This window comes from Giraffa tippelskirchi, chromosome 12, assembly GCF_054371585.1.
Source record: "Giraffa tippelskirchi isolate mGirTip1 chromosome 12, T2T-mGirTip1v1.2.pri, whole genome shotgun sequence".
Lineage (NCBI taxonomy): Eukaryota > Metazoa > Chordata > Mammalia > Artiodactyla > Giraffidae > Giraffa > Giraffa tippelskirchi.
This window is the reverse complement of record NC_137286.1, coordinates 12,310,770-12,332,572: the sequence shown is the minus strand read 5'-3', so window position 1 is coordinate 12,332,572 and position 21,803 is coordinate 12,310,770. Positions and strand designations below refer to the sequence as shown.

Below are 21,803 nucleotides of genomic sequence, written 5' to 3'. Positions count from 1 at the left end.
GCTGCACCTTTTAAACAGAAGTCCCTCACCACTGGAGGCAGTGTGGAGGCTGCAACACAGGGGAGACCCCAGGGGAGAAACACCGGAGGGAACTCAACCAGGAGGCAGCACGTGGGGCCTGGACCTGACAGTGACGGTCAGTGTGGGGAGGAGGGGACACGGCCCAGAGATATCCAGGAGGAAGACTGACTGCCAGTTGGCAGAACTGGCTGAGGAAGGAAGAGGAGTCTGTGGTTCCTGGGGCCCCTGATGTTGGGAACCTGTGTCAGTGTCACCCCAGGTCCAGGGTAAGACTGGTTGGACAGGGTGACAGCAGGGAACACTGGGAGCCACCATGCCAGGGAGAAGGAAGCCCACCACCATCACCCCGGCGCCTGGAGCAGTGCCTGGCACACAGTAGGTGCTCAGAAGGTACTTGATGAATGAAAATAAATGAATCCTTGGGTCCAGGGCCCTGGAGGGAGGGTGGAGCCCGAGGTAAAGCTCTGAGAGTCTCTGAGGGGTGAGATGCTAAGCCCACATCATCTCTCTGTGGTGGTCACCTCCTGTGGGGTCCAGAGGCCCGTATCCACCTCTGGGCCTGGAGATCAGTCCACTCTTCTTACTGGGCAGTAAAAATGCCATGTGGTAGCCAAAGGGGCCCTTCAACTAGATGACAGGCCAGAGAAACCCAAGGTTCTGTGAATCTGCTTGTCCAAGGACATTGAACCCTGACCCTGACCCACAGCAGGTCACAGGAATGTCCCTGAGCCCACAGAGATGCTCTTCGGGCAGCATCACTGGTGTCTCTTCCCTGTTCAGGGGAGCACTCAGCCCTAGGCCTGTGGAGGATTTGGGAAATGGGGGCGGTTCTATAAATACCGTTCCCTTTCTTCCACTCCTGCATTCAGAACCAGCAAGGGAATAAAGGATCATAACCTCAGCTTTCCTACCTATGGACTGATTGGAAGGATGCAGTTTGACCTACAGCCGAAATCAAGTGCCCTAGAATCACACCTCTCATTGATTTGTTCCCTGGAACCGAAGGCCTCCTCCTGGCAAGGGCCAAGCCTGCTCCAGGATACTCATACCCGGGCCAGCGAGAAGAAAGCTGTGTCCTAAGCCCAGATGGCTGAGTATTTACCAGCAGCTGTTTCAGTAGCATCTCCAAGCAAGAGAAATGTCAGTTGACTCGAGACTGGTCCCTTGTGTCTTTTTATAATTGATTTTTGGTTGTGCTGGGTCTTCATTGCTACATGGACTTTTTCTCTAGTTGCAGTGAGCAGGGACTACTCTAGTTGTGATGCACAGGCTTCTCATTGCAATGGCTTCTCTTACTGTGTCTCCCAGGCTCTACGGCACAGGCTCAGTAGTTGTGGTGCTTGGGCTTAGTTGCTCCACAGCATGTGGAATCTTCCCAGATCAGGGATCAAATCTGTGTCTCCTGCATTGGCAGGCAGATTCTTTACCACTGAGCCACCTGGGAAGCCCTGATCCCTTGTTCTTGATTCCATACCCTGTGACTTGGCTGGTGCAGAGGACGGGAATATGATTCCTGTGAGGCTGAGGTCGTGGGTTCTGAGTCTTGGTGGACCCTCCAGTCTTGCATTCACTTTCCTTCCAGTACTGATGTCAGGCATCTGCTCAATGCAGGCAACTATAGGTGTGGCATCCACAGGGCTCCTGGCTCTTGCCAGTTGTCCCAGGAAGACAAGCAGGTTCACCCTCTGGTGCTGGGTTTCTGAAACTCAGCACTCTTGAGGTTTGGAGCTGGATCGTTCTTTGCTCAGGTGGGGGTGGGGGGCTGTCCTGTGCACTAAATTAGTAGGTTTAGCAACATCCTTGGAAAATCCCATGGACAGAGGAGCCTGGTGGGCTACAGTCCATGAGGTCAGAAAGAGTCAGACATGACTTAGCAACTGAGCAAACACGGGCCTCTGCCCACTAGATGTCAGTGATATCCCTCACCTCACCCCGCCTTGGATTCCCCCCCAACAACCTGAGATATGCCCACACTCTGCCACATGTGTCCTGGGGGGCAGATTTGCTCCAAGCACACTGCTTAAGGCTGTGCCGTCTAGTTCAGCAACCTCCAGCTTCACAAGGCTACTGAACACTACAGATGTGGATTCTGAATAGAGATGAGCTATAAGTGCAAAATACACACCAGATTTTGAACACTGCATATGAAAAAAAGGACTGTGATGTGTCTCCGTAATTTTTTCATATTTATAGTTTGTTGAAATGATGCTGTTTTGAATATGTTGGGTTAAATAAGCCATTACTGAGATTAATTTCACTTGTTTCTGTTTACTATTACTAACATGAGTATGGGCAAAATTTGAATTGCGCACATGACTTGAATTATATTTCTATGGGACAGCAGGGTCTCAAGAGCCAGTGGCCCTGCGTGCAGGTCTGGAGCCTGGGCTGAGTCAGTCTCACTTCCGGTCACATCCTGGTACCACTTCCCAGCTCTGTGACCGTTGGTGAACCACTTAACCTCTCCGAGTGTCAGTTCTCATAAGTGGCAGCCACTTTCTCCTAGACCACAGATAAAGAGTTCTGAAACTCTGAGGTGGGATGAACTTTATAAGCTCCTGAAGCTGAAGCTGGGTTGTTTTCTGGGCACAGTGGTTTCTTGCTGGGTCTTCCTGTGGCCCTTGGGGCTGTCCTGCCATCAGGGTGGTGCCCAGGGCACCTCCTTTTCCTCCTGTCTTTTCTGTTCCCAGAGACAGCAGCGTCTGTTCATGATGAGTGCAAAGACGCCTCCCTGCCCCTACAGTCTGAGCAAAGGAGCAGGCGGATTGCTTTCCCAGCCTTGCAGCTCCTTCCCCGTGGATAACTCAAGCCCCAGGATGGTCAGCCTCTGCTCAGCGTCTTCCCCCACCCTCCCCGTTCCTTCTCCCCCAACGCCTCCCTGTGGCTTTACTCTTTATTTAGTCTTCCCTGACACTTGACAGTTCGCACATCTGTCCACCGTCTCGCCTTCTGTTTGGCATCTGAACCTATAAATAGTTCCCCGGCAAAGTCCCATCTGCACTGTGACAGCTCGTTCTGCCTTTCTTTCCCCACACTTAAATCCTCATCGACGCGGTTGTTAAAAACGGAAGTGCACTGTCCAAGAAAAAAGCAGTTTTTATTACAGCTTGGATGGTGTGGTGGCAGTGGCTGCAGAGGTGGCTGCCAACGTGGATTCAGAGGAAATGCTTTCAATAATGGCAGGACCCATCAAGCATATGGTGTGATCCAGGCAAAGCCCTGGATCTGGGAAAGAAGGAAGGCCCGTCCCCTGCTTTCCAGGAGCTTTGGGCCAGCATCAGACCCATGAACACATCGTGGTGTGGGGAAATCGCGTCCTCAAGGGGAGCGTGTGTCCAGTGCTGGGCCAGAGGGAGGGGAGCTCGTTCTGCCCAGGAAGCCGTCTCCGAGGGGAACCCGGGGCCTGCCGGGTGACAGAGGGGGGGATCTGTGGTCCATGGGAAGGTATCCCTGCTAGCTGACAGGTGAAGTAGGCACACTGAGTGTAGCTATGAAGCCCTGGGATGCCCCTCCACCCTGCCCCATGTCACTTCTGCTGAGCAAAAGGTGTCGCATATGCCAGGCCGCCGGGGCCGGTGATACCTGGTCATGACTGGGGCTGTGCCCTCAGTCCAGTTAATTAAACTCTCTGAGCCTTGGCTTAATTTGCTCATAATATGAAAATAGTGGAATTATGATAGTTAGAAATGCAGAGGCTAGCACATAATAGGCATGTGGTAAATGGTAGATGATATTATTGTTATTAAAACTTTGAAAATGATAACTCTCTATTACTAATCAGGAAGCTCAAATCTGGAAAAAACCCACACTGTGAAGTTGGGAGAAGGAGGCAGAACAGCAGTAGTCTAGGCTTAGAATCTAGAGTCCAGAGAGTGCCCAAATCAAACTCTAGAAAACACCCAGGCTAACACTCTTTCATTAGATGATGATGCGCCTTCTCTGGACTTCTGTTTCCCTGTCTGTGAGATGAGGGAGGTTGGACAAGAGCTGTCTCTAAGAGCCCTTCTGTTCTGGCCTTCAGTGGTTCCTCATCCATTGAAAGGCAAACTTACAGGTACTTGGATCTAGTCTGAGCAAACTAGGGGTATGGTAGAGAACTCAGTAAGAAGGCATAGCTGCCTTTTTCATCCTAATATTCTCAAGACAAAATCAAGAAGAGATGGCTCCTTATGCCAAGAACAACCAGCAAAGATTGTTGTGACTCATACCCAGGGCTGTCATGGACAGTTGCCCAGCTTGTGCACTGCCCAGAAGTGCCTGGTAGGATTAAATCCAGCTGGTGTTCTGCTTGTCAAGCTGTGCAGTTTCGTGCAGGGCTGCAGCCACCTGAAGAAAGAGGCTCTTCTTTGCTCCCTAGCCAAACCCTGTAATAGGGCATTGGGAGCATGTGGGAACGGCCCCTGCTTGGACCCCTGACCATGACTACCGGGTCCTCCCCTATCCCTTTCCCATTGCCTCTAGTCAGAGGTGCATTGGGGAAAGGCTTGCTGTGCCCTGCATCTAGTCCTGCCCTGGGGGTCCATGTGTGACTGGGGAGACCGGGGGCTCTCTTACACTGAGAGGCTTCAGGGTTGCTTGGGACTTTGCAGAGGGCAGGCCGGAGTGAAAGGACTCCGGGGCCAGCTAGTGAACCAGGGGCCAAGATGCCCACCCTGGACCATCAGGAACAGCCAGGGAGACAGGAAGAGAACTATTTTTGGCACGTTTGCTGATCGTCGTCCTCTCCCAGGTCCCTGAGCCTTAACTTGCACCCCCCCCCAAGTCCCCCCTAGACCTTCCAGACCTCTGTGTCACCTTTGGGGGAGAGGCTGCTGGTCTTCACTCAAGGCCTGTCTGCAGGGTACCACCACTCAGCCTCTGCACAGCAGGTGCAGGGCCCGGGAGGGCCTCGGTTACTCAAATCCTCCCTTAGCTGTTAGAGAAAGCAAGTTTCAGAGACTCGAAGGCTTTGGTCTCTGGGCTTATGGGGGGTGGAACCAGGAGCCCAGGCCTGGTCGGTACCGTGGGGGTTTGGGCTTGGCCTGGAGTGGGAACAAGCCTTTGCCCCTCTCTGTACTCCCGTCCTTGTATGGTCGGGCAGCGAGTCTGCTCCGAGGCCACAGGAGATCAGCTGCCGGCACGGGACTGTTTGTTCTCACTTCTCCTGACAGCTCTGCCCTCTGCTGGAGCCAGAGCTTCCGGCAGCCCTAGTCCAGCAGCCCCTTCCTTCCAGAGGGGACAGGGCCGTTCTCTCATTTCACGGGTGACCCAGATGCACTGTGGCAGCGTCTGGAAGCAAGTGGTGCTGAAGCCGGGCCTGGAACCACAAAGTCCTCTGGACGCCAGAGAAATTGCCACTCTCCTCACTTCCTCCGCTGGGAACAGGGCAAGGAGTTCTCGGCTAACACAGAAAATTGGGCCTGATGATAGTATGAAATGGCCTTTTTCCTCCTCTGTCGCGTGCTGTCTAGGTCATAGTTCCCATGGCAACCATGGTGTTGCTGGGCAGCAGAGGTCCCTCCAGCCAGAAGGCAACTGTGTGAACTTCCCGCTGAGGAGGGAGCTGACAGGGGTGGGAGGGACACCTGAAAGAATGGGCGTGGTCACTGCAAGTGGACGCCCCACCCCTTCCTGTTCCAATTGGAACTACTCCCCAGCCTCTGGTCATGTTGGCTTTTTATTCTCAGGCTCTGCACCCCTGACGTTTACTACCCAGGTTGGCGATCTAGGATGCCTTTCAGGAAGCAGGATCAGAATCGATTAGAATCTGTCCGGCAACCCATTCAGGGTGTTATGTTTCAGGGAAGGTAGGCTCTGCAGTGACACAGAAGTCTTTGGGGCGGGGCCACTTCCCGGGCCCACCCAGATTCCCCCAGCCACGTGTGATGCCCTTTTCTGAGAGGTCCGAGACCCCACCTCTCCTGCCAGTAGCGATCCTTCCTTCATCCCTCTGGGGACATTCTTATGAGGCAGTTCTCATCCATCCGGGGCCCCATTGCATAAACATAACACACTGAGGCCTTGATACCTGCAGCGCTTTTTCTTAGATACAAGTCGAGGAACATCCCTCCCACCCTTACCCAACCACATTTTTCAATCCTCAAAAAAGAATGAGCTGGTTGTAATGAACCTCTCTCCCTCAGGAGGAAGTTTCTGATAAGTCCTGTGGCCTAAACCCTTGGCAAATTCCCCGTCACCCTTCTCACTGTCGGGCTTCCTCTCAATTTCTAAATCTATTTCCCCTGATTTCTACAGAGCATGAGCATGATAAATATTTGTCCATAGTTGAATATATAATGTCCTAGCTGACGAGCAACTCGGACCCAGCCCTTCCAACGAGGGTCATACCTGGAAATTTATTAACAACTCCTGTTGTCAAAAGGAATGTGTTTGAACACAGATCTCTTAGGTTGACAAGGCCGTCTGCCAACAGGGAAGACAGTTTACATTTCCTGAGTAATCTGTACATTTCATGATGTTAACAACCTTGGCAAAGTGTATATTCATTCTTTTTGTGATGATCTTTTCCTCATCAGAGCCCAGGGTCAAGCCTAAGGGAACAGATGCTCACCTTCACTTGCCAGTAAAGACGAATCAGACCCTAAAGAAGGCACCTGCCAACGGCCATCTCTTTTTAAAAAGAACATGCTGGAGAAGCAGTTCTCACTCGTCAGTTTCCTTCAGCTCAGTCACGGGGAGTGTGTGGTAAAATTAAGCCAGGTGTGGCTGAAGTTTACCTTTGGACCAACTGTGAAGAAAATGTCTGCACAGGAACTTAAGAGCAAGATGGCACAGGGGACTTTGGTCTAGAGAAGAACAATAGCTGGTTAAAGCGCCCTCATACCTTAATTATAACAATTTGTGGTGGTGGCGGTTTAATTGCTAACTTGTATCTGACTCTTTGTGACCCTCTGGACTATAGCTTGTCAGGCTCCTCTGTCCATGGGATTTCCCGGGCAAGAATACTGAAGCAAGTTGCCACTTCCTTCTCCAGGGAATCTTCCTAACCCGGGGATTGAATCCACGTCTCCTGACTTGGCAGGTGGATTCTTTACCACCGAACCACCAGGGAAGCCCTTAATTATAACAGTAGATTCTACCAAATGCAAAGACCAGTTGAGAGTTCATTAAAGCAGGTTGGACATATAACTACTGAATTATTTATGTGACACCATATGAATGCTTACTATTTCACAGATTTGGACAGTATTCTTTTTTTTTTTCACTCCTCAAATAAATATTTGAAAGACACTGTTCAAGGATGAAAAGACAAGTTACAACTGGGAGAAAATATTTGCAAATCACACATCTGACAAAGGCTTTGTATCTAGATCAGATAAAGAACTCTCAAAACTCAACATTAGATTAAAAAACAAGTAACCCAAATAAAAATGAGCAAAGGATCTGAATAGACATTTTTCCAAAGTATATATGTAAATAGCCAATAAATCTATGAAAATATACTTGACATCATTTAATCCTTGCGGAAATGCAAATCAAAACCACAGTGAAGGATACATGTATATGTGTGGCTGAGTCCCCTTCTCTATTCACCTGAAACTATCACATTGTTAATCAGCTATATACCCCAATACAAAGTAAGTTAAAAACACAGTGAGGTACCATTTCACACCCACTAAGATGATTCTAATCAGTAACAGACAAAGTACTAGCAAAGGTGTGGAGAAACTTATTTTTTTAATTTTATTTGTGTGTTTATTTTTGTCTGCACTGGGTCTTCGTTGCTGCTCACGGGCCTTCTATGGCTGCACCAAGTGGGGTTTGCTCTCTAGTTGTGGTGCGTGGGCTTCTCGTTGCTGTGGCTTCTCTTGTTGCAGAGCACAGACTCTAGGGCACGTGGGCTTTAGTAGCGGCTCGGGGGCTCCACAGTTGTGGCACGCAGGCTTAGTTGCCCTGAGGCACGTGGAATCTTCCTGGACCAGGGATAGAATCTATGTCCCTTGCGTTGGCAGGTGGATTCTTAACCACTGGACCACCAGGGAATGAACGCCTGTGGAGAAACGTAAACATTGCGAGTGGAAATGCTAAATGGTGCAGTTGCTTTGAAAAACACTGCACCAGTTTCTTAAATATGTAGGGTTACTGTGTGTGCTGTGTTTGTGCTCAGTCAGTTGTGTCTGGCTCTTTACAAACACATGGACTGTAGCCTGCAAGGCTTCTCTGTCCATGGACTTTTCTAGGCAAGAATACTGGAGTGGGTTGCCATTTCCTCCTCCAGGGGATCTTCCTGACCCAGGGATGGAACCCACGTCTCCTGTGGCTCCTGCATTGCAGGCAGATTCTTTACCGCTGAGCCACTGGGGAAGCCCCTAGAGTTACTTGTAGGATCTAGCAATTCCACTTCTAGGCATACGCAAGATATGCAAACATATGTCCATGTAAAAATTTGTACACAAATGTCAAGAGCAGTATTATTTGTAGTAACTAAGGAATGGAAACAACCCAAATATCTATCAATGATGAATGGATAAACAATGTGGTATATCCATCTAACAATACTATTCAGACATAAAGAGGAGTAAAGTGCCACTGATAGCACAGGAAGTGCTACTCAATATTCTATAGTGACCTATGTGGGAAAGAATCCAAAAAAGAGTGGATTTATGTATTTATGTACAGCAGAAACTAACACAACATTGTAAATCAACTGTAGGTGCTCAGTTGCTCAGTCGTGTCCCAACTCTTTGTGGCCCCATGAACTGTAGCCCGCCAGGTTTTTCTGCCCATGGAATTTTCCAGGCAAGAATATTGGAGTGGGTTGCCATTTCCTACTCCAGGGCATCTTCCCCTAACCAGGAATTGAACCCGTCTCTTGCATCTCCTGCATTGGCAGGTGGATTCTTTACCACTAGCACCACCTGGGAACCAACTATACTCCAGTAAAAGTTAACTTAAAAAAAAAAAAGAGTAGTGAAGCTGACGCTGACTCCTGCAACAACGTGGACATGGACAAATATTGAAATCATGATGCTAAATGAAAGAAGCCAGACCTACAGGACCACGTATTGTATGATTCCATCTATACAAAAAGTCCAAAATAGGCAAATCCGTAGGGACAGGAAGTAGATGAGTGGTTTCCAGAAGCTAGGAGGAAGGAGGAATGAAAAGTGAGTGCTGATGGATATTGCATTTCTTTGGGGGGGATAATGAAAATGTTCTAAGATTGATTGTGGTGATGTTTGCATAACTCTGTGAATATACTGAGACCATTGTGCACTTTAAATTGGTGAGTTGTGTGGTATGTGAAAGATATCTTAATAAAATGGTTTTTTAAAAATCCAACATTTAAAAAACTATCCAATTAGAAAACAGGAAAAGACTTGAACAGACACTTGAGCAAAGAGGATGTACATGTGAAGGGGCATTCAAACATCTCTCTGAGATGCAAATCATTCAACATCTCTCTGAAATGCAAATCAAAGCCACAATGAAATAACACTCTACACCTAGTGAAATGGCCAAACTAAAAACAGTGACCACACCCAGCTGACAAGGATCGGGGAAGAAACTGCATCGCTGCTACATAGCTGGTCGGAATGTAAAATGGTACAGCCACTCTGGAGAGCAGTTCGGCCCTTCCTTTGAAAAACAAAGGATGGACTTACCATGTGACCCAGCAAATGCACTTGGGGGCATATATCCCAGAGAAAGGAAAGTATATTTTCATGCAGAAACATGTACCTAAAAGTTCCACAGCAGCTTTGGGCATAATCACTAAAAAGCAGAAATTCCCAGATGTCCTTCAATGGGTGAATGACCAAGGAAACTATAGTACACCCATACCGTAGGTTGCTACTCAGCACTAAAAGGAATGGGGTATTGATTCACTCAATAACTTGGGTGACCCTTGAGGAAATGAAGCAGAATGGGAAAAGCCAGTCCCAAAGAATATGTCCTGTATGACTCCATTTATATGACATTCAATCATGTAATCACAGAGATAGAAAACAAATTAGTGGTTGCCAAGGGTTGGGGTGGAAGTGATATGAAATACCTTGACTGAGGTAGTGATTATAGGCAGCTGGGATTTGCACATGGGATAAAATTGCTTAGTTCTCTACAAACACGTTCATATGCACGAGAACTAGTATAAACCTGATAAGATCTGAATGAGCTCTATGGATCACACAAAGGTTGGTTTCCTGGTTCGGATATTGTCCTCTGGTTATGCGCCATGACATTGCCATTGAGGGAAACTGGGTGAAGAGTGAAGGGGGTCTCTCTGTTCATCTCTGCAACTTCCTCTGGACCTGTATTTCCAAAGAAAACATTTGCTAAAGAAATAGTTACATAAATTTTGGAGAGCCAGCAATGTGCTAAGCACCATGCCTGGTACTGAGGGTACCATGGACAACAAAAGATACGTACACAGTTCCTGCCTGGGCAGTTCGTTTGTATCACTGAGTGATAAAATGGAATTCCCTACAAAACGAGTCCTCCAACAGCTTTTGGTTCTTTGCGGATTACTCGCTTTGCTGTTGAGATTGCAAAGGCTAGAAGCCAGGCTGGTGTGCGTGGACGCAGAATCTCCACCTTGTCTTGACTCAGCCTTGGTGGTGAGTCATGAGGTGAAAGGTTTCTTTTTCTCTAGGCAGGGGCAAGTCCCATTGTTGTCACCCGTTGTCACCTGGGCACACAGCAGATGGGACTAGCTGGTGCTGTTTTTTCTCCTCACTCTTTGAAAGAGAGATGGTTTAGACGGGGGCTGGTGTGTCCCCACCGCTCTTTACTGAGGAGGCTGGAGGCTGTGCACAGTGGAGGAATCACCTCTGCTCAAGTTTTCAGAGGGGAGCAGAGGGAGCCAGCATCTTGGTTGGGAACACCCGGTGGGTGATCCAGGGAGCTTGTCAGCCCTCGTGGGGCTCGTAGCATGGGCCAAGAGGGCTCTGGAGACCAGTCAGCTCCTGAGAGACATTTACAGTGAAATCTAGAACATTCGAGAAAAATTTAGAGAATCTTTATAGTTTCTCTGCTTACAAACGTCACATATGCTCATTATAAAAGTGCCAGAAGAACATAATACAGGAAGTGAAATTCTGTCCACTGTGTGTGTGCATTTTCTTTTTTTTTTTAACCATGGCTTTATTGAGATGTATTTACTTCATGTAGTCAGCATCATACAATTCACCCATTTAAAGTGTACGATTCAGTGGCTATTGGTATATTCAGTTGTCCAGCCCTTACCAAGGTCAATCTGAGAACATTTTCAACACATCAAAAAAGAAGTCTCGTGTTGTACAGTGTGAATGTACTTAGGTCACTGAATTGTATTCTTAAAAATTATTAAAATTCTAAATTGTATGTTTTTTATAGCTTGGGTGTGCTCAGTCACTCAGTTGTGTCTGACTCTTTGTGACCCCGTGGGCTGTAGCCCACCAGGCTCTTCTGTCCTTGGAATTTTCTAGGCAAGAATACTGGAGTGAGTTGCCATTTCCTTCTCCAGGGGATCTTCCCAACCCAGGGATCAAACCTGCATCTCCTATGTCTCCTGTGTTGGCAGGCAGATTCTTTGCCACTGCACCATCTGGGAAGCCATATCATGATAGAATATCCGTTTTGCCAAGCATGCTATACAGAGAAGTTTAAGATACAGTCCTTGCCTTCAAGGCAAAAGACAAAAGAGGAGGATTAGCAAGGAAGGGCGAAGCTGGATCCTCCTTGCCTGGGGAGAGAGCAGGAGCAAAGGCCTGGAGGCCAGCAATCCCTAGTCGAGGTGTGGCAGGGTTGGCTCCTCCTGGAGACCAAGGAGAATCTGTTCAGGCCTCTCTCCTGGCTTCTGGTGACAGCCGGCAACCCTTGGCTTGTGGCCACATCCCTCCAATCTCTGCCTCCATTTCACATGGCTTCTCCTCTCTGTGTCTGTGACCCAGGTCTTTACATGTTTTCTTACAAAGACACCCATCATTGGATTTAGGGCCCACCCCAATCCAGTCTGACCTCATGTGAACTTGATTCCATCCGCCAAGACCCTGTTTCCAAATAAAGTCACACTCACAGGTACCAGGGGTTAGGATCAGTGTGTCTTTCTGGGAGACACAGTTCAACCCACAACAGACAGGTACTTTATTAACTCTGTTATACAGCGGAAGGGGCTTCCCAGGTGGTGCTAGTAGTAAGACCATGCCTGTCAATGAAGGAGACATAAGAGACGCAGGTTTGATCCCTGGGTTCAAATGATCCCCTGGAGAAGGAACTGGCAACCCACTCCAGTATTTTTGCCTAGGAAATCCCATGGACAGAGGAGCCTGCTGGGCTACACAGTCCATGGGGTCACAAAGACTCAGACACGAATGAGGTGTCTGAACATGCAGGCACATATACAGCTGAAGAAACTGAGGCTCAGGGAGGATAAGCAATCGTGATGGAGATATGTTTACACTCAGGCCATTTGATCGGGGCGCTGCACACCCCTCCGGCCAGTGCAGGACACAGGGCTGTCCTGGAAGTTGAGCGCCACCCCCACCCTCTGGAACAAAGGCTTGTCCCACTCTTACTGGTTTGCGGTCACCTCTGCTCCAGAACAGTGTGAGGCTGCCTGTCGGGGCTCCCTCACGTCCCAGGTGTCCCTTTGGGCCCCTGGAGGGAAGGCATGAGCCACGTGGTGGGAGGCCTGAGACTCCGGCCGAGGCACCACGTCCCCGCTCAGCCCGCCGAAGCCTCTACTTCTCTGCCAGACAGACTTTTATGTTTTGAACTGTTTGTTAATTTCTTTACTTTTATTCGTTTTTGGCTGCGATGAGTGTTCGTTGCTGCACATGGGCTTCCTCTAGTTGTGGCGAGTGGAGGCTCCTCTCTAGTTGTGGGGCACAGGCTTCTCGTTGCGTAGCTTCTCTTGTTGCAGAGCTCTGGCTCTAGAGCACGTGGCCTTCAGTAGTCGTGGTGCATGGGCTTAGCTGTTCCGTGGGATGTTCCTGGACCAGAGATCAAACCCATGTCCCCTGCATTGGCAGGCAGATTCTTAACCACTAGACGAGCAGGGAAGCCCCAGTCAGACTTTTAGCAGACATTTATTATCTCCCAAACTGCATGCCACACAATGTGCTAGGCCCTGAGGAGGGCTCAAGTGTGGGCAAAGCCCTGGCCCTGGCAGGCAGGAGCTCCCCTGGGTGTGGCCTTGCTGTGCTGTCCTGGGAGCAGGATGGGGAAGTGTATAACTGGGGGCTGGGGGTGGGGCAGAAGAGGCCTGGTTACAAAGAAACAAACATGACCTTGATCCTGGCTTGCGCTTTGACAGATCTACTGTTTTCACAGTAAAAGGGGGACTGGGCCACTATATCTAGAACTGTGCATGGCCCTAGCCACAAAAATGGATGAGCCCTGGCCCTTGCTCCTGAGAAGGGGAACAGAGTGGGGGTAAACTAAGTCTAAGGGAACTGTGGGCTTTATAGAAAGTCCCAGGGGCACAGGAGAGGAAGGGACCGCCTATCTTAAAGGTTTCATCTGTGTCTGCAAAGGTCAGACCGTGTCTCAGTCGTGAAGGAAAACTGCTCATTGTTGTTGCTGCTGCTGCTGCTAAGTCGCTTCAGTCGTGTCCAACTCTGTGCGACCCCATAGACGGCAGCCCACCAGGCTCTGCCGTCCCAGGGATTCTCCAGGCAAGAACACTGGAGTGGGTTGCCATTTCCTTCTCCAACGCATGGAAGTGAAAAGTGAAAGTGAAGTCGCTCAGTCCTGTCCGACTCTTTGCGACCCCATGGACTGCAGCCTACCAGGCTCCTCCGTCCATGGGATTTTCCAGGCAAGAGGACTGGAGTGGGGTGCCATTGCTCATTGTTGAGGCTAGGCTTTTTGCATGCATCACCACTAATCCCTTTTGAAGGATTCATGAGAAAGGTCTTGACTCTAGTTTACAGATGGAGCATCCTTTCTACCTCTCCAAGCTACCACAGACATTTTGACCCCAGCCTATAAATGACAGCCCACTCCAGTCCTCTTGCCTGGAAAATTCCATAGACGGAGGAGCCTAGTGGGCTACAGCCCATGGGGTCGCAAAGAGTCAAGACACTGAGCGACTTCACTTTCACTTTCCCTTGGCCTGTTGGTGCTGCTAAGGTCAGTGATGCCACCAGGTGGCGCTGTGGACCGCCTCATGTCCATTAACTCACTGCTGCTGCTGCTAAGTCGCTTCCGTCGTGTCCGACTCTGTGCGACCCCACAGACGGCAGCCCACCAGGCTCCGCCGTCCCCGGGATTCTCCAGGCAAGAACACTGGAGTGGGTTGCCATTTCCTTCTCCAGTGCATGAAAGGGAAAAGTGAAAGTGAAGTCGCTCAGTCGTGTCCGACTCTTAGCGACCCCATGGACTGTAGCCTACCAGGCTCCTCCACCCATGGGATTTTCCAGGCAAGAGTACTGGAGTAGGGTGCCATTGCCTTCTCCGCCTTAACTCACAGAGGGTGATAATTCCATGCACTGATGGCGGAGCCTGGTGGGCTGCCGTCTATGGGGTCGCACAGAGTCGGACACGACGGAAGCAACTTAGCAGCAGCAGCAGCAGATGTTTCTCAGACTTTGTTATTTATGGGCATCTTATCAGTACCTGCAAGAACTGTAAGCTGCTTAATGTTTTTATTTAAATTCCCTTGTAAAATTTTTATATCTATCCTAATGAGAAACAGTGATCTCTTTGCCATAAATAAATGACGAATGTAATTCCCTGGTGGCTCAAGCAGTAAAGAACCCGCCTGCTATGCAAACCCAGGGAGACCTGGGTTCGATCCCTGGGTTGGGAAGATCCTCTGGAGGAGGGCATGACAACCCACTCCAGTATTCTTGCCTGGAGAATCCCCATGGACAGAGGAGCCTGGCGGGCTACAGTACATGGGGTCACAAAGAGTCGGACAGGACTGAGCGACTAAGCACAATCTTTTAGAAAAATCATGTTAACTGTTTAGAACAGTGCAGTAGCGTATAGAAAGAAGGAAAGTATTAAAATAAAACTATTAGAACAAAACATGTTGATTTGTGTGTCACTATACCTGTCTCATAGATCACCAATGCAGTGGAATGCTGGCCTAGGCTTTGGAAGCAGGCTGCCGTCACCTAGATGCATGAGTGCTTAGGGTTGGAAGGGCTCTTCCCTTTGCAGGTAGAGGAACTGGGGCGCCTAGAGGGGAAGGGACAAACCCAGAGTCACACTGTCCACCCCAGGGTTGGAGCCAGTCCTGGGACCCGGCTCTGGCCTTGCACCTCCACCTCGCAGATGCCTAGAAGACCCTCAGGAAGTTGGAAATGAAGTGTGAGGCACACATGTTTCTTGGCCCTCTGAGGCCCGAGAAAGTTCTGTGGGTCCCACGTGCAGAGAGCATCACTTGTCGGGCGTATGGAGCCCTGGGATGACAGTCAGGCAGCGCGGGGCGGGCGGCTGCCAAGACCCATGATGAGCCGCTCAGTGTCTCTGGGCCCCTGGCCCTGGAGCTCTGCCGCAGGGCATGGTGTGGTACCACACTGTCCTCTGGCACAGTCCACCCCGGATTCGGGCCCTGACTGCCACATCCTGGCACCCTGCCACTCCAGGGAGCCACATCGACCCGGGATGGGCTCTCTCCTCCTTGATCCTTCTTCCTCGTCAGAGCTGGAAAATATCGGCATCACCCTCCCTCCTGGGTTATTTGTGCAGCCAAATCAAGTGAGATTCTGACAGGCCTAGAACATATATATACATAATTTATATAACTATCTATATTATATATAATATATTAATGTATAGTATGTATTACTATATTATATATAATATATAATTATATATTATATATGTTAATATATTATTATTGATATTATATGTAATAATTATATTAACATTACATATAATATACTAATATATAATATAATTAATATATAAAATAATATATAATAAAGTATATAATATATGTTATATAGAATGTAAATATATATAATATATATTATATAGTTATATATATTATATAGAATATATAACTGTATAATATATAAAATATAAATATATAAAATAATATATAATAAATTATATTATATATTATATTGAATATATATTATATAGAATATATATTATATATTATATTATATGTATTATATTTATATATTATATTTATATATAATATATTATATATTCTATATAATATATATTATGTTATATATAATATATAACTATATAATTATATTGTGTTATATATTATTTATAATATTGTATAACATATTATCAATATTAATTAATTAACATTAATTACAGATTATATAATTATTTTATATTATATTACATTATATATAGTGTATTATATAATATAATATATGTTATAATATATATAATATATATTATATACATTATTATATATATTATATGTATTATATACATTATTATATATATTATATGTAATATATATTTTATATTTATATATTATATTATATAAATGTATAATTATATACAATAATACATTATATAAATATTATATTATATATTATAAATATATGATATTACATATATTTATATTTTATAATATAATATATAAAATTTATATTATATAATATTATGTTATGTATAATATATTATATTGTTATATTAAAGAGCTTCCTGTAGGGGCAACAGGAAGGGCTGATACTCTTTGTGGGAGAGAGCGTGTGAATTTGAAGCAGCTGCTGGGTGGATATATATAATATATGACATATTATATATACATAATATTATAATACATAATAATACATAGTATTATAATGTAATAATAGTATTATATATATTATAATAATACATAATATTATAATGTAATAATAATATGATAATACATAATATTATGTATATATAATACTATAATATTATATATAATATAGTATATAATATATTATATATTATATTAATATAATATAATATGTAACATATATTATATTAATATAATATAATATGTAACATGTATTAATATTAATGTTAATATGATATATGCAATATATATAATATATAGTATATAGTATATATTATATATAATGTATATAATATGTATTATTTAATATAATATTATATATAATTTTTATATATATTTTTTATATAATGTTATTTATATGTATATAATATATTTATATGCTATTGTATATATATTATATACTTTTTGTATATAATATATATTATATACTTTATATATAATATATATTATATATTATATACTATTATATTATACATAATATAACATTATATATTATACATATTGTATGTAATATATATGATACATAATTTACATATATATTATATATATAATGTTATATGTAATATAGAGAGCATTATATATAATATATACAATATTATATATATTATATTAATATAATAATATATAATATATATAATACATATAACATTATACATAATAGTATATATAATATTGTATATATTATATGTTATATATACATTATACATTATATATTTTATATTTTATATAACATATATATTATGTATAATATATAATATAAATATATTATATATTATATATAGTATAATATACATTATATAATATTGTATATATAGTATATAATATTGTATATATATAATGTAATATATAATATATTATAAGTATGTAATTATTATTTATATTGTATTGTATTGTTTTGTATTGTATTGTATTGTATTGGGTGAGAGGCCAGTGGCTGCACTGGACCAAGGAATCTCCTGGAAACTAAAGCAGAACATGAGCCAACCATCCTCTGCTGGCCCCTACAGTCCTCAGAAGTGTCAAGTGGAGGTGACCCTGAGTGTGTAATTAGGAACGTGTTCAAGTTCTGCTTTTTCACTCTAGAGTCTTCGGTGTTATTTCTCTCCAAATGGTGCATGTGTTACTAGTTAATTCCAGTTACTGTAATAAAGAGGCCCCTGAAATCTTGGGCTTCCCTGGTGGCTCAGGTGGTACGGAATCCGCCTGCAATGCGGGAGACCTGGGTCTGATCCCTGGGTTGGGAAGATCCCCTGGAGAAGGGAAAGGCCACCCACTCTAGTATTCTGGCCTGGAGAACTCCATGGACTGTACAGTCCATGGGGTCGCAAAGAGTCAGACACAGCTGAGCAACTTTCACTGAAATCTCAGGATCAGCACCACGGAAGTTCATTTCTCTCCTCCCTACGGTCCAGTGGGCTGCTGACGTGTTTGTGACTGCAGCAGGCTGGGCCCTGCAGCAGGTGCCGTGCCCCACAAGTGAGCACAGGGCAGACCCGCCCTCCCTAGGGACACGCCCTCCGCTCTGACAGGGACACTCAGCCAAGCCTCTGTGCTCTCTCCTCAGTACTGTACCTGGAAGGCTCGGTTCTTGTGTTTGAGGACATCTTCAGACTGATCGCATTCTACTGTGTCAGTAGGTGAGTATTCCCGGCCCCACAGGAGGGCGTCTCATGGCAACAGATGTTAATGCTTCTTGGGTGGGGGTGGCAGTGTCACAGGGGAGCCCCCAAGGGAAGGGTGCAGCCCACAGGATGCAGAGAGAGGGGGCAGTCCCCTGGCTTCGCTCTGGTACCCATGAAAGGGGGGGTGCCTGCTCTCCTGCTTTCTTTCTTTAAAGGCCCCTCCCTCACCACCACCTGCCCCCTGGCTCACTGCCCATCACCTTCCTGTCTTCCAGCCTTTGGGACAGCTTGGGGTCGGTCCTGTGTGGACCTGACCCACCCCCTTGGAGGAGTTCTAGAAGGAACTTCCTGTAGGGGCAACAGGAAGGGCTGATGCTCTTCGTGGGAGAGAGCATGTGATTTTGAAGCAGCTTCTGGGTGGAGTGGGTGTCTGTAACCACCCTCAGAGCTGTTCTGTTCATTCAGAACTGGTTGCAGGTCAACAGGAGTTTAAAAATACATTTTGGTGCCAAGAAGCCAACAGCTTAAGCTACAGGGATTTGACCAGGACTGGGCAGGATGTCCTGGGGCCCAGGGCCCCAGGCTCACCTCTCCCTGCTCCAAAGAGACCATTCATGCTGCCTTCACTCAACCCAGGACAGCCCTCCCACCTACCAGGACCCTCCTGGGCCCAGTGGGCAGCATTTTGATGCCAATAATAAGGTGCTAACCGCTCCTGCCTGTAGGGGGCTCTCCAGGTACTCAGTGAGGTGCTAGGGTTTTATATCCATTATTTTCTTAAATCTTGCCAACAGTTCCACCCTGTTAAGTGCTCTTGTTAGTCCCCCACCTCCCCGGGTTTTTTTGGCTGCTCTATGCAGGACATGGGATCTTAGATCCCCAACCAGGGATCCAACCTGTGCCCCCTGCCGTGGAAATGTGGAGTCTTAACCACTGGGGTGCTCTTGTTACTCCCATTTTACAGATGAGGAAGCTGAGACTAGAGGAGTAAGTTGCTCAGGGTCAAGCATCTGGTAAATGTCAGGGTGGAGATTCAAAGCAGAGTGCCAAGGTCCATGGTCTTTGCTACAGCCATCCCAGTGTTCCATTGTACAGTGATTCTGATGACCTAGCATGTGCTCTAGACCCACAAAGCAGAGCATCAGGGCTCCCTGGCCCTTTGTACATTATGGCAGGTCAGGCTTTCAGAGTCAGGCCCTTTCCTGTTCTGAGAGGTTCTACCTTAGTGGAAGATGATAGCCTAGAGTTTGGCCCATGCTAGATGCTTCCAGTGAGTGAATGAATGAATGGTGATGTAATTGCAGAGCTGAGAATTTGAGCTAATCTTTCTGTCTCAACTTCCTCTTCTGTAAAATGAGTACACCGCCCATGCTGTAGATGCTGGAGAAAGAAATGAGATAAAGGGACAGCACACTACCCAACACCCAGGAGGTGCTCTGGTTCTAATTCCGTGGGTTAGGCCACGGGAGGGTATGCTCGTGTGGTGACATCATCTGTGTGAAGCAAGACCTGGAGCCGTAGTCACCAAACACCACTGTCGCCTCCCACCCGCTCCTCCTCTGGCTGCTGTTTCTCCACGTTCCAGAAAAGCAGGTGCTCGTTCACCTGCCCTCAGACACTCAGGGAACCCACTGGGAGATCACAAGGCTCAGAGCCTGGAACTCCTGTGTTTGAGGGGAGGGGGCATCAGCTCCAAGGCCACCTCTCGGGAGTGAAAGGCTGCCAAGGAAGGGCCCATGGCTGGGGGTGGAGATCCTGTTCCTGGCTGTGTGGCCTTGGGCAAGTCCCCCGACTTTCCCTCACATGTCAAGGGGAGCCAAGACAGAACCCGAGAGCGCTAGAGCTGTGTTCCTCTGTGAGGTCTGAACAAGCAGCCATCTTCAGAACCAAGTGCCCGGAGGTCACGGGAGGTGAACCAGAGATGCACGTTTTCGGTGCCTTTTTGTCACCGGCAGGGCCTTGCACAGAGGGGCGTTTTGAGATTTGCTAAACACCCAGGTGATGCACGCCAGTCCTGGCTTCAAACAGAGCCTGCTCCCCGATGGGCCCTCGGGGCCTCAGCGCCTGTCCACTGAGCACAGTCCCTGCAAGAGTGTGGACCAGCCCTGATTCAGTCACATGGGATCATGAGGGCTGGTCCTTCTCCAGCGCTCACTCAGGGGTGCGTGCTGTGGTCCACCGCAGCCTCTGCCTTCAGGGCGGGAGAGCGTAGATTCAGCTTCATGGTGTCTGCCCCAAACCTCACTGGAACCCTGATGCTCCAGACTGGATGGTGGATGGTGTGAAAGTTCTAGAGAGTCTGAGTCCCATAGTCACTCAGGGAGCTGGTTAACAACACTTCCAGGGCCCACCCTGGGGATTCTGACTAGCAGGCCTGGAGTGGGGCACGGGAATCTGCATTTATAACACACACACACAATCTGTATTTATAACACACAGACAATCCACATTTATAACACACACACTGCATTTGTAACACACACACACACAATCTGCATTTATAACACACAATCTGCATTTATAACGCACACACATACAATCTGCATTTTTAACAAACCTATCTGCAAACCAAGGTTTGGGAACTGCTCCTAAGAAAAGGATACTAACAGCTCAGCCGAGGGCCTCTCGGGGGCATACTTGGAGAGGAGAATCCATGTGCAGGGGGCACTCAAGGGCCTTCCCCGAAGGAGGAAGCAGCAGGGGAGTGGGGTGCAGGATGGGAACAGGAGAGAAGCCCTGCCAGGGTCCAGTGCCGGGGTACCCGGCCTCAGTGGATCCCTCTCTCCGGCAGCTCTGGAACACAAAGCAGACCTTGGGGCCCACCATAAGCCACAGGGCTGGACTTCTGTGCCCCCAAGCCAGCACACCCAGGCATGTGTGGCTCTCTGTAGGGCCGCTGAGGCAGGCGCTGAGGCTTCAGTATGCCACGACAAGCCTCTGGGGATCATGGGTGCCGGCCCTCAGGAGCAAACCCTACAGAGGCTGGACGATGGGTGCGGAACTGGTAAAAAACACTGAAGTGTCTGGAGGGGGCGGCAGCAGTGACTGCTCCAGTCAGCTCCGTAGACCAGGCGTCTGTTGAGTTGGGTTACACTATGCTGCCCACAGAGCCCTTTCTAACCTGAACGGTGCTGCGGGGTGGGGCAGGGGGTGTTATCACTGCAGACCCACTTCATGAGGCTCGTGACCCTTGTCCCATGCTGTGCCGAGGATCAGACATTTGCAAGGAGCTTAGCAGAGCCCCTGGTCTGGAATGAATCTTCCAGGAGGCATCAACCATGTTCTTCTTGCTGTTATAAATGAAGACGCTGCGGCTGGAGTTGACCTGCCTCGGGTCACCCGGCTCAGTTCTGAGCCGGGTCTGCACCCCAAGTTGTCTGACTCCTGAGCCCAGCTGCCTCTGCCCAGCGCACAGGGCCAGGTCCGTGATCCAGAGGACACGGGTCAGCTTTCCCTCCAGCAGCAGTTCCTCCCCTTCCATGTGCGGGGAGTCT

The 21,803-nt window shown here is 47.1% G+C and overlaps 1 protein-coding gene and 2 long non-coding RNA genes across 4 annotated transcripts in view; 2 read left to right on the top strand and 1 right to left on the bottom strand.

Annotated features, from left to right (window-relative positions):
* Positions 1 to 21,803, top strand: part of RIN3 (Ras and Rab interactor 3) — a 128,577-nt gene that overhangs the window by 69,274 nt on the left and 37,500 nt on the right. For both annotated transcript variants that reach the window (XM_081548169.1, XM_081548168.1), the window contains exon 4: positions 18,252 to 18,324. In XM_081548169.1, coding sequence (XP_081404295.1) covers positions 18,252 to 18,324 — 73 coding nt within the window. The remainder of the gene's footprint in view (positions 1 to 18,251; positions 18,325 to 21,803) is intronic.
* LOC145528960 (uncharacterized) lies at positions 3,100 to 5,408 on the bottom strand. The gene is made up of 4 exons (XR_014070817.1): positions 5,023 to 5,408; positions 4,816 to 4,933; positions 4,230 to 4,385; positions 3,100 to 3,424 (listed from the first exon to the last, which is right to left on the bottom strand). It is a non-coding gene; the product is annotated as an uncharacterized LOC145528960 (long non-coding RNA).
* On the top strand, positions 5,501 to 8,926 carry LOC145528954 (uncharacterized). The gene is made up of 2 exons (XR_014070812.1): positions 5,501 to 5,807; positions 6,537 to 8,926. It is a non-coding gene; the product is annotated as an uncharacterized LOC145528954 (long non-coding RNA).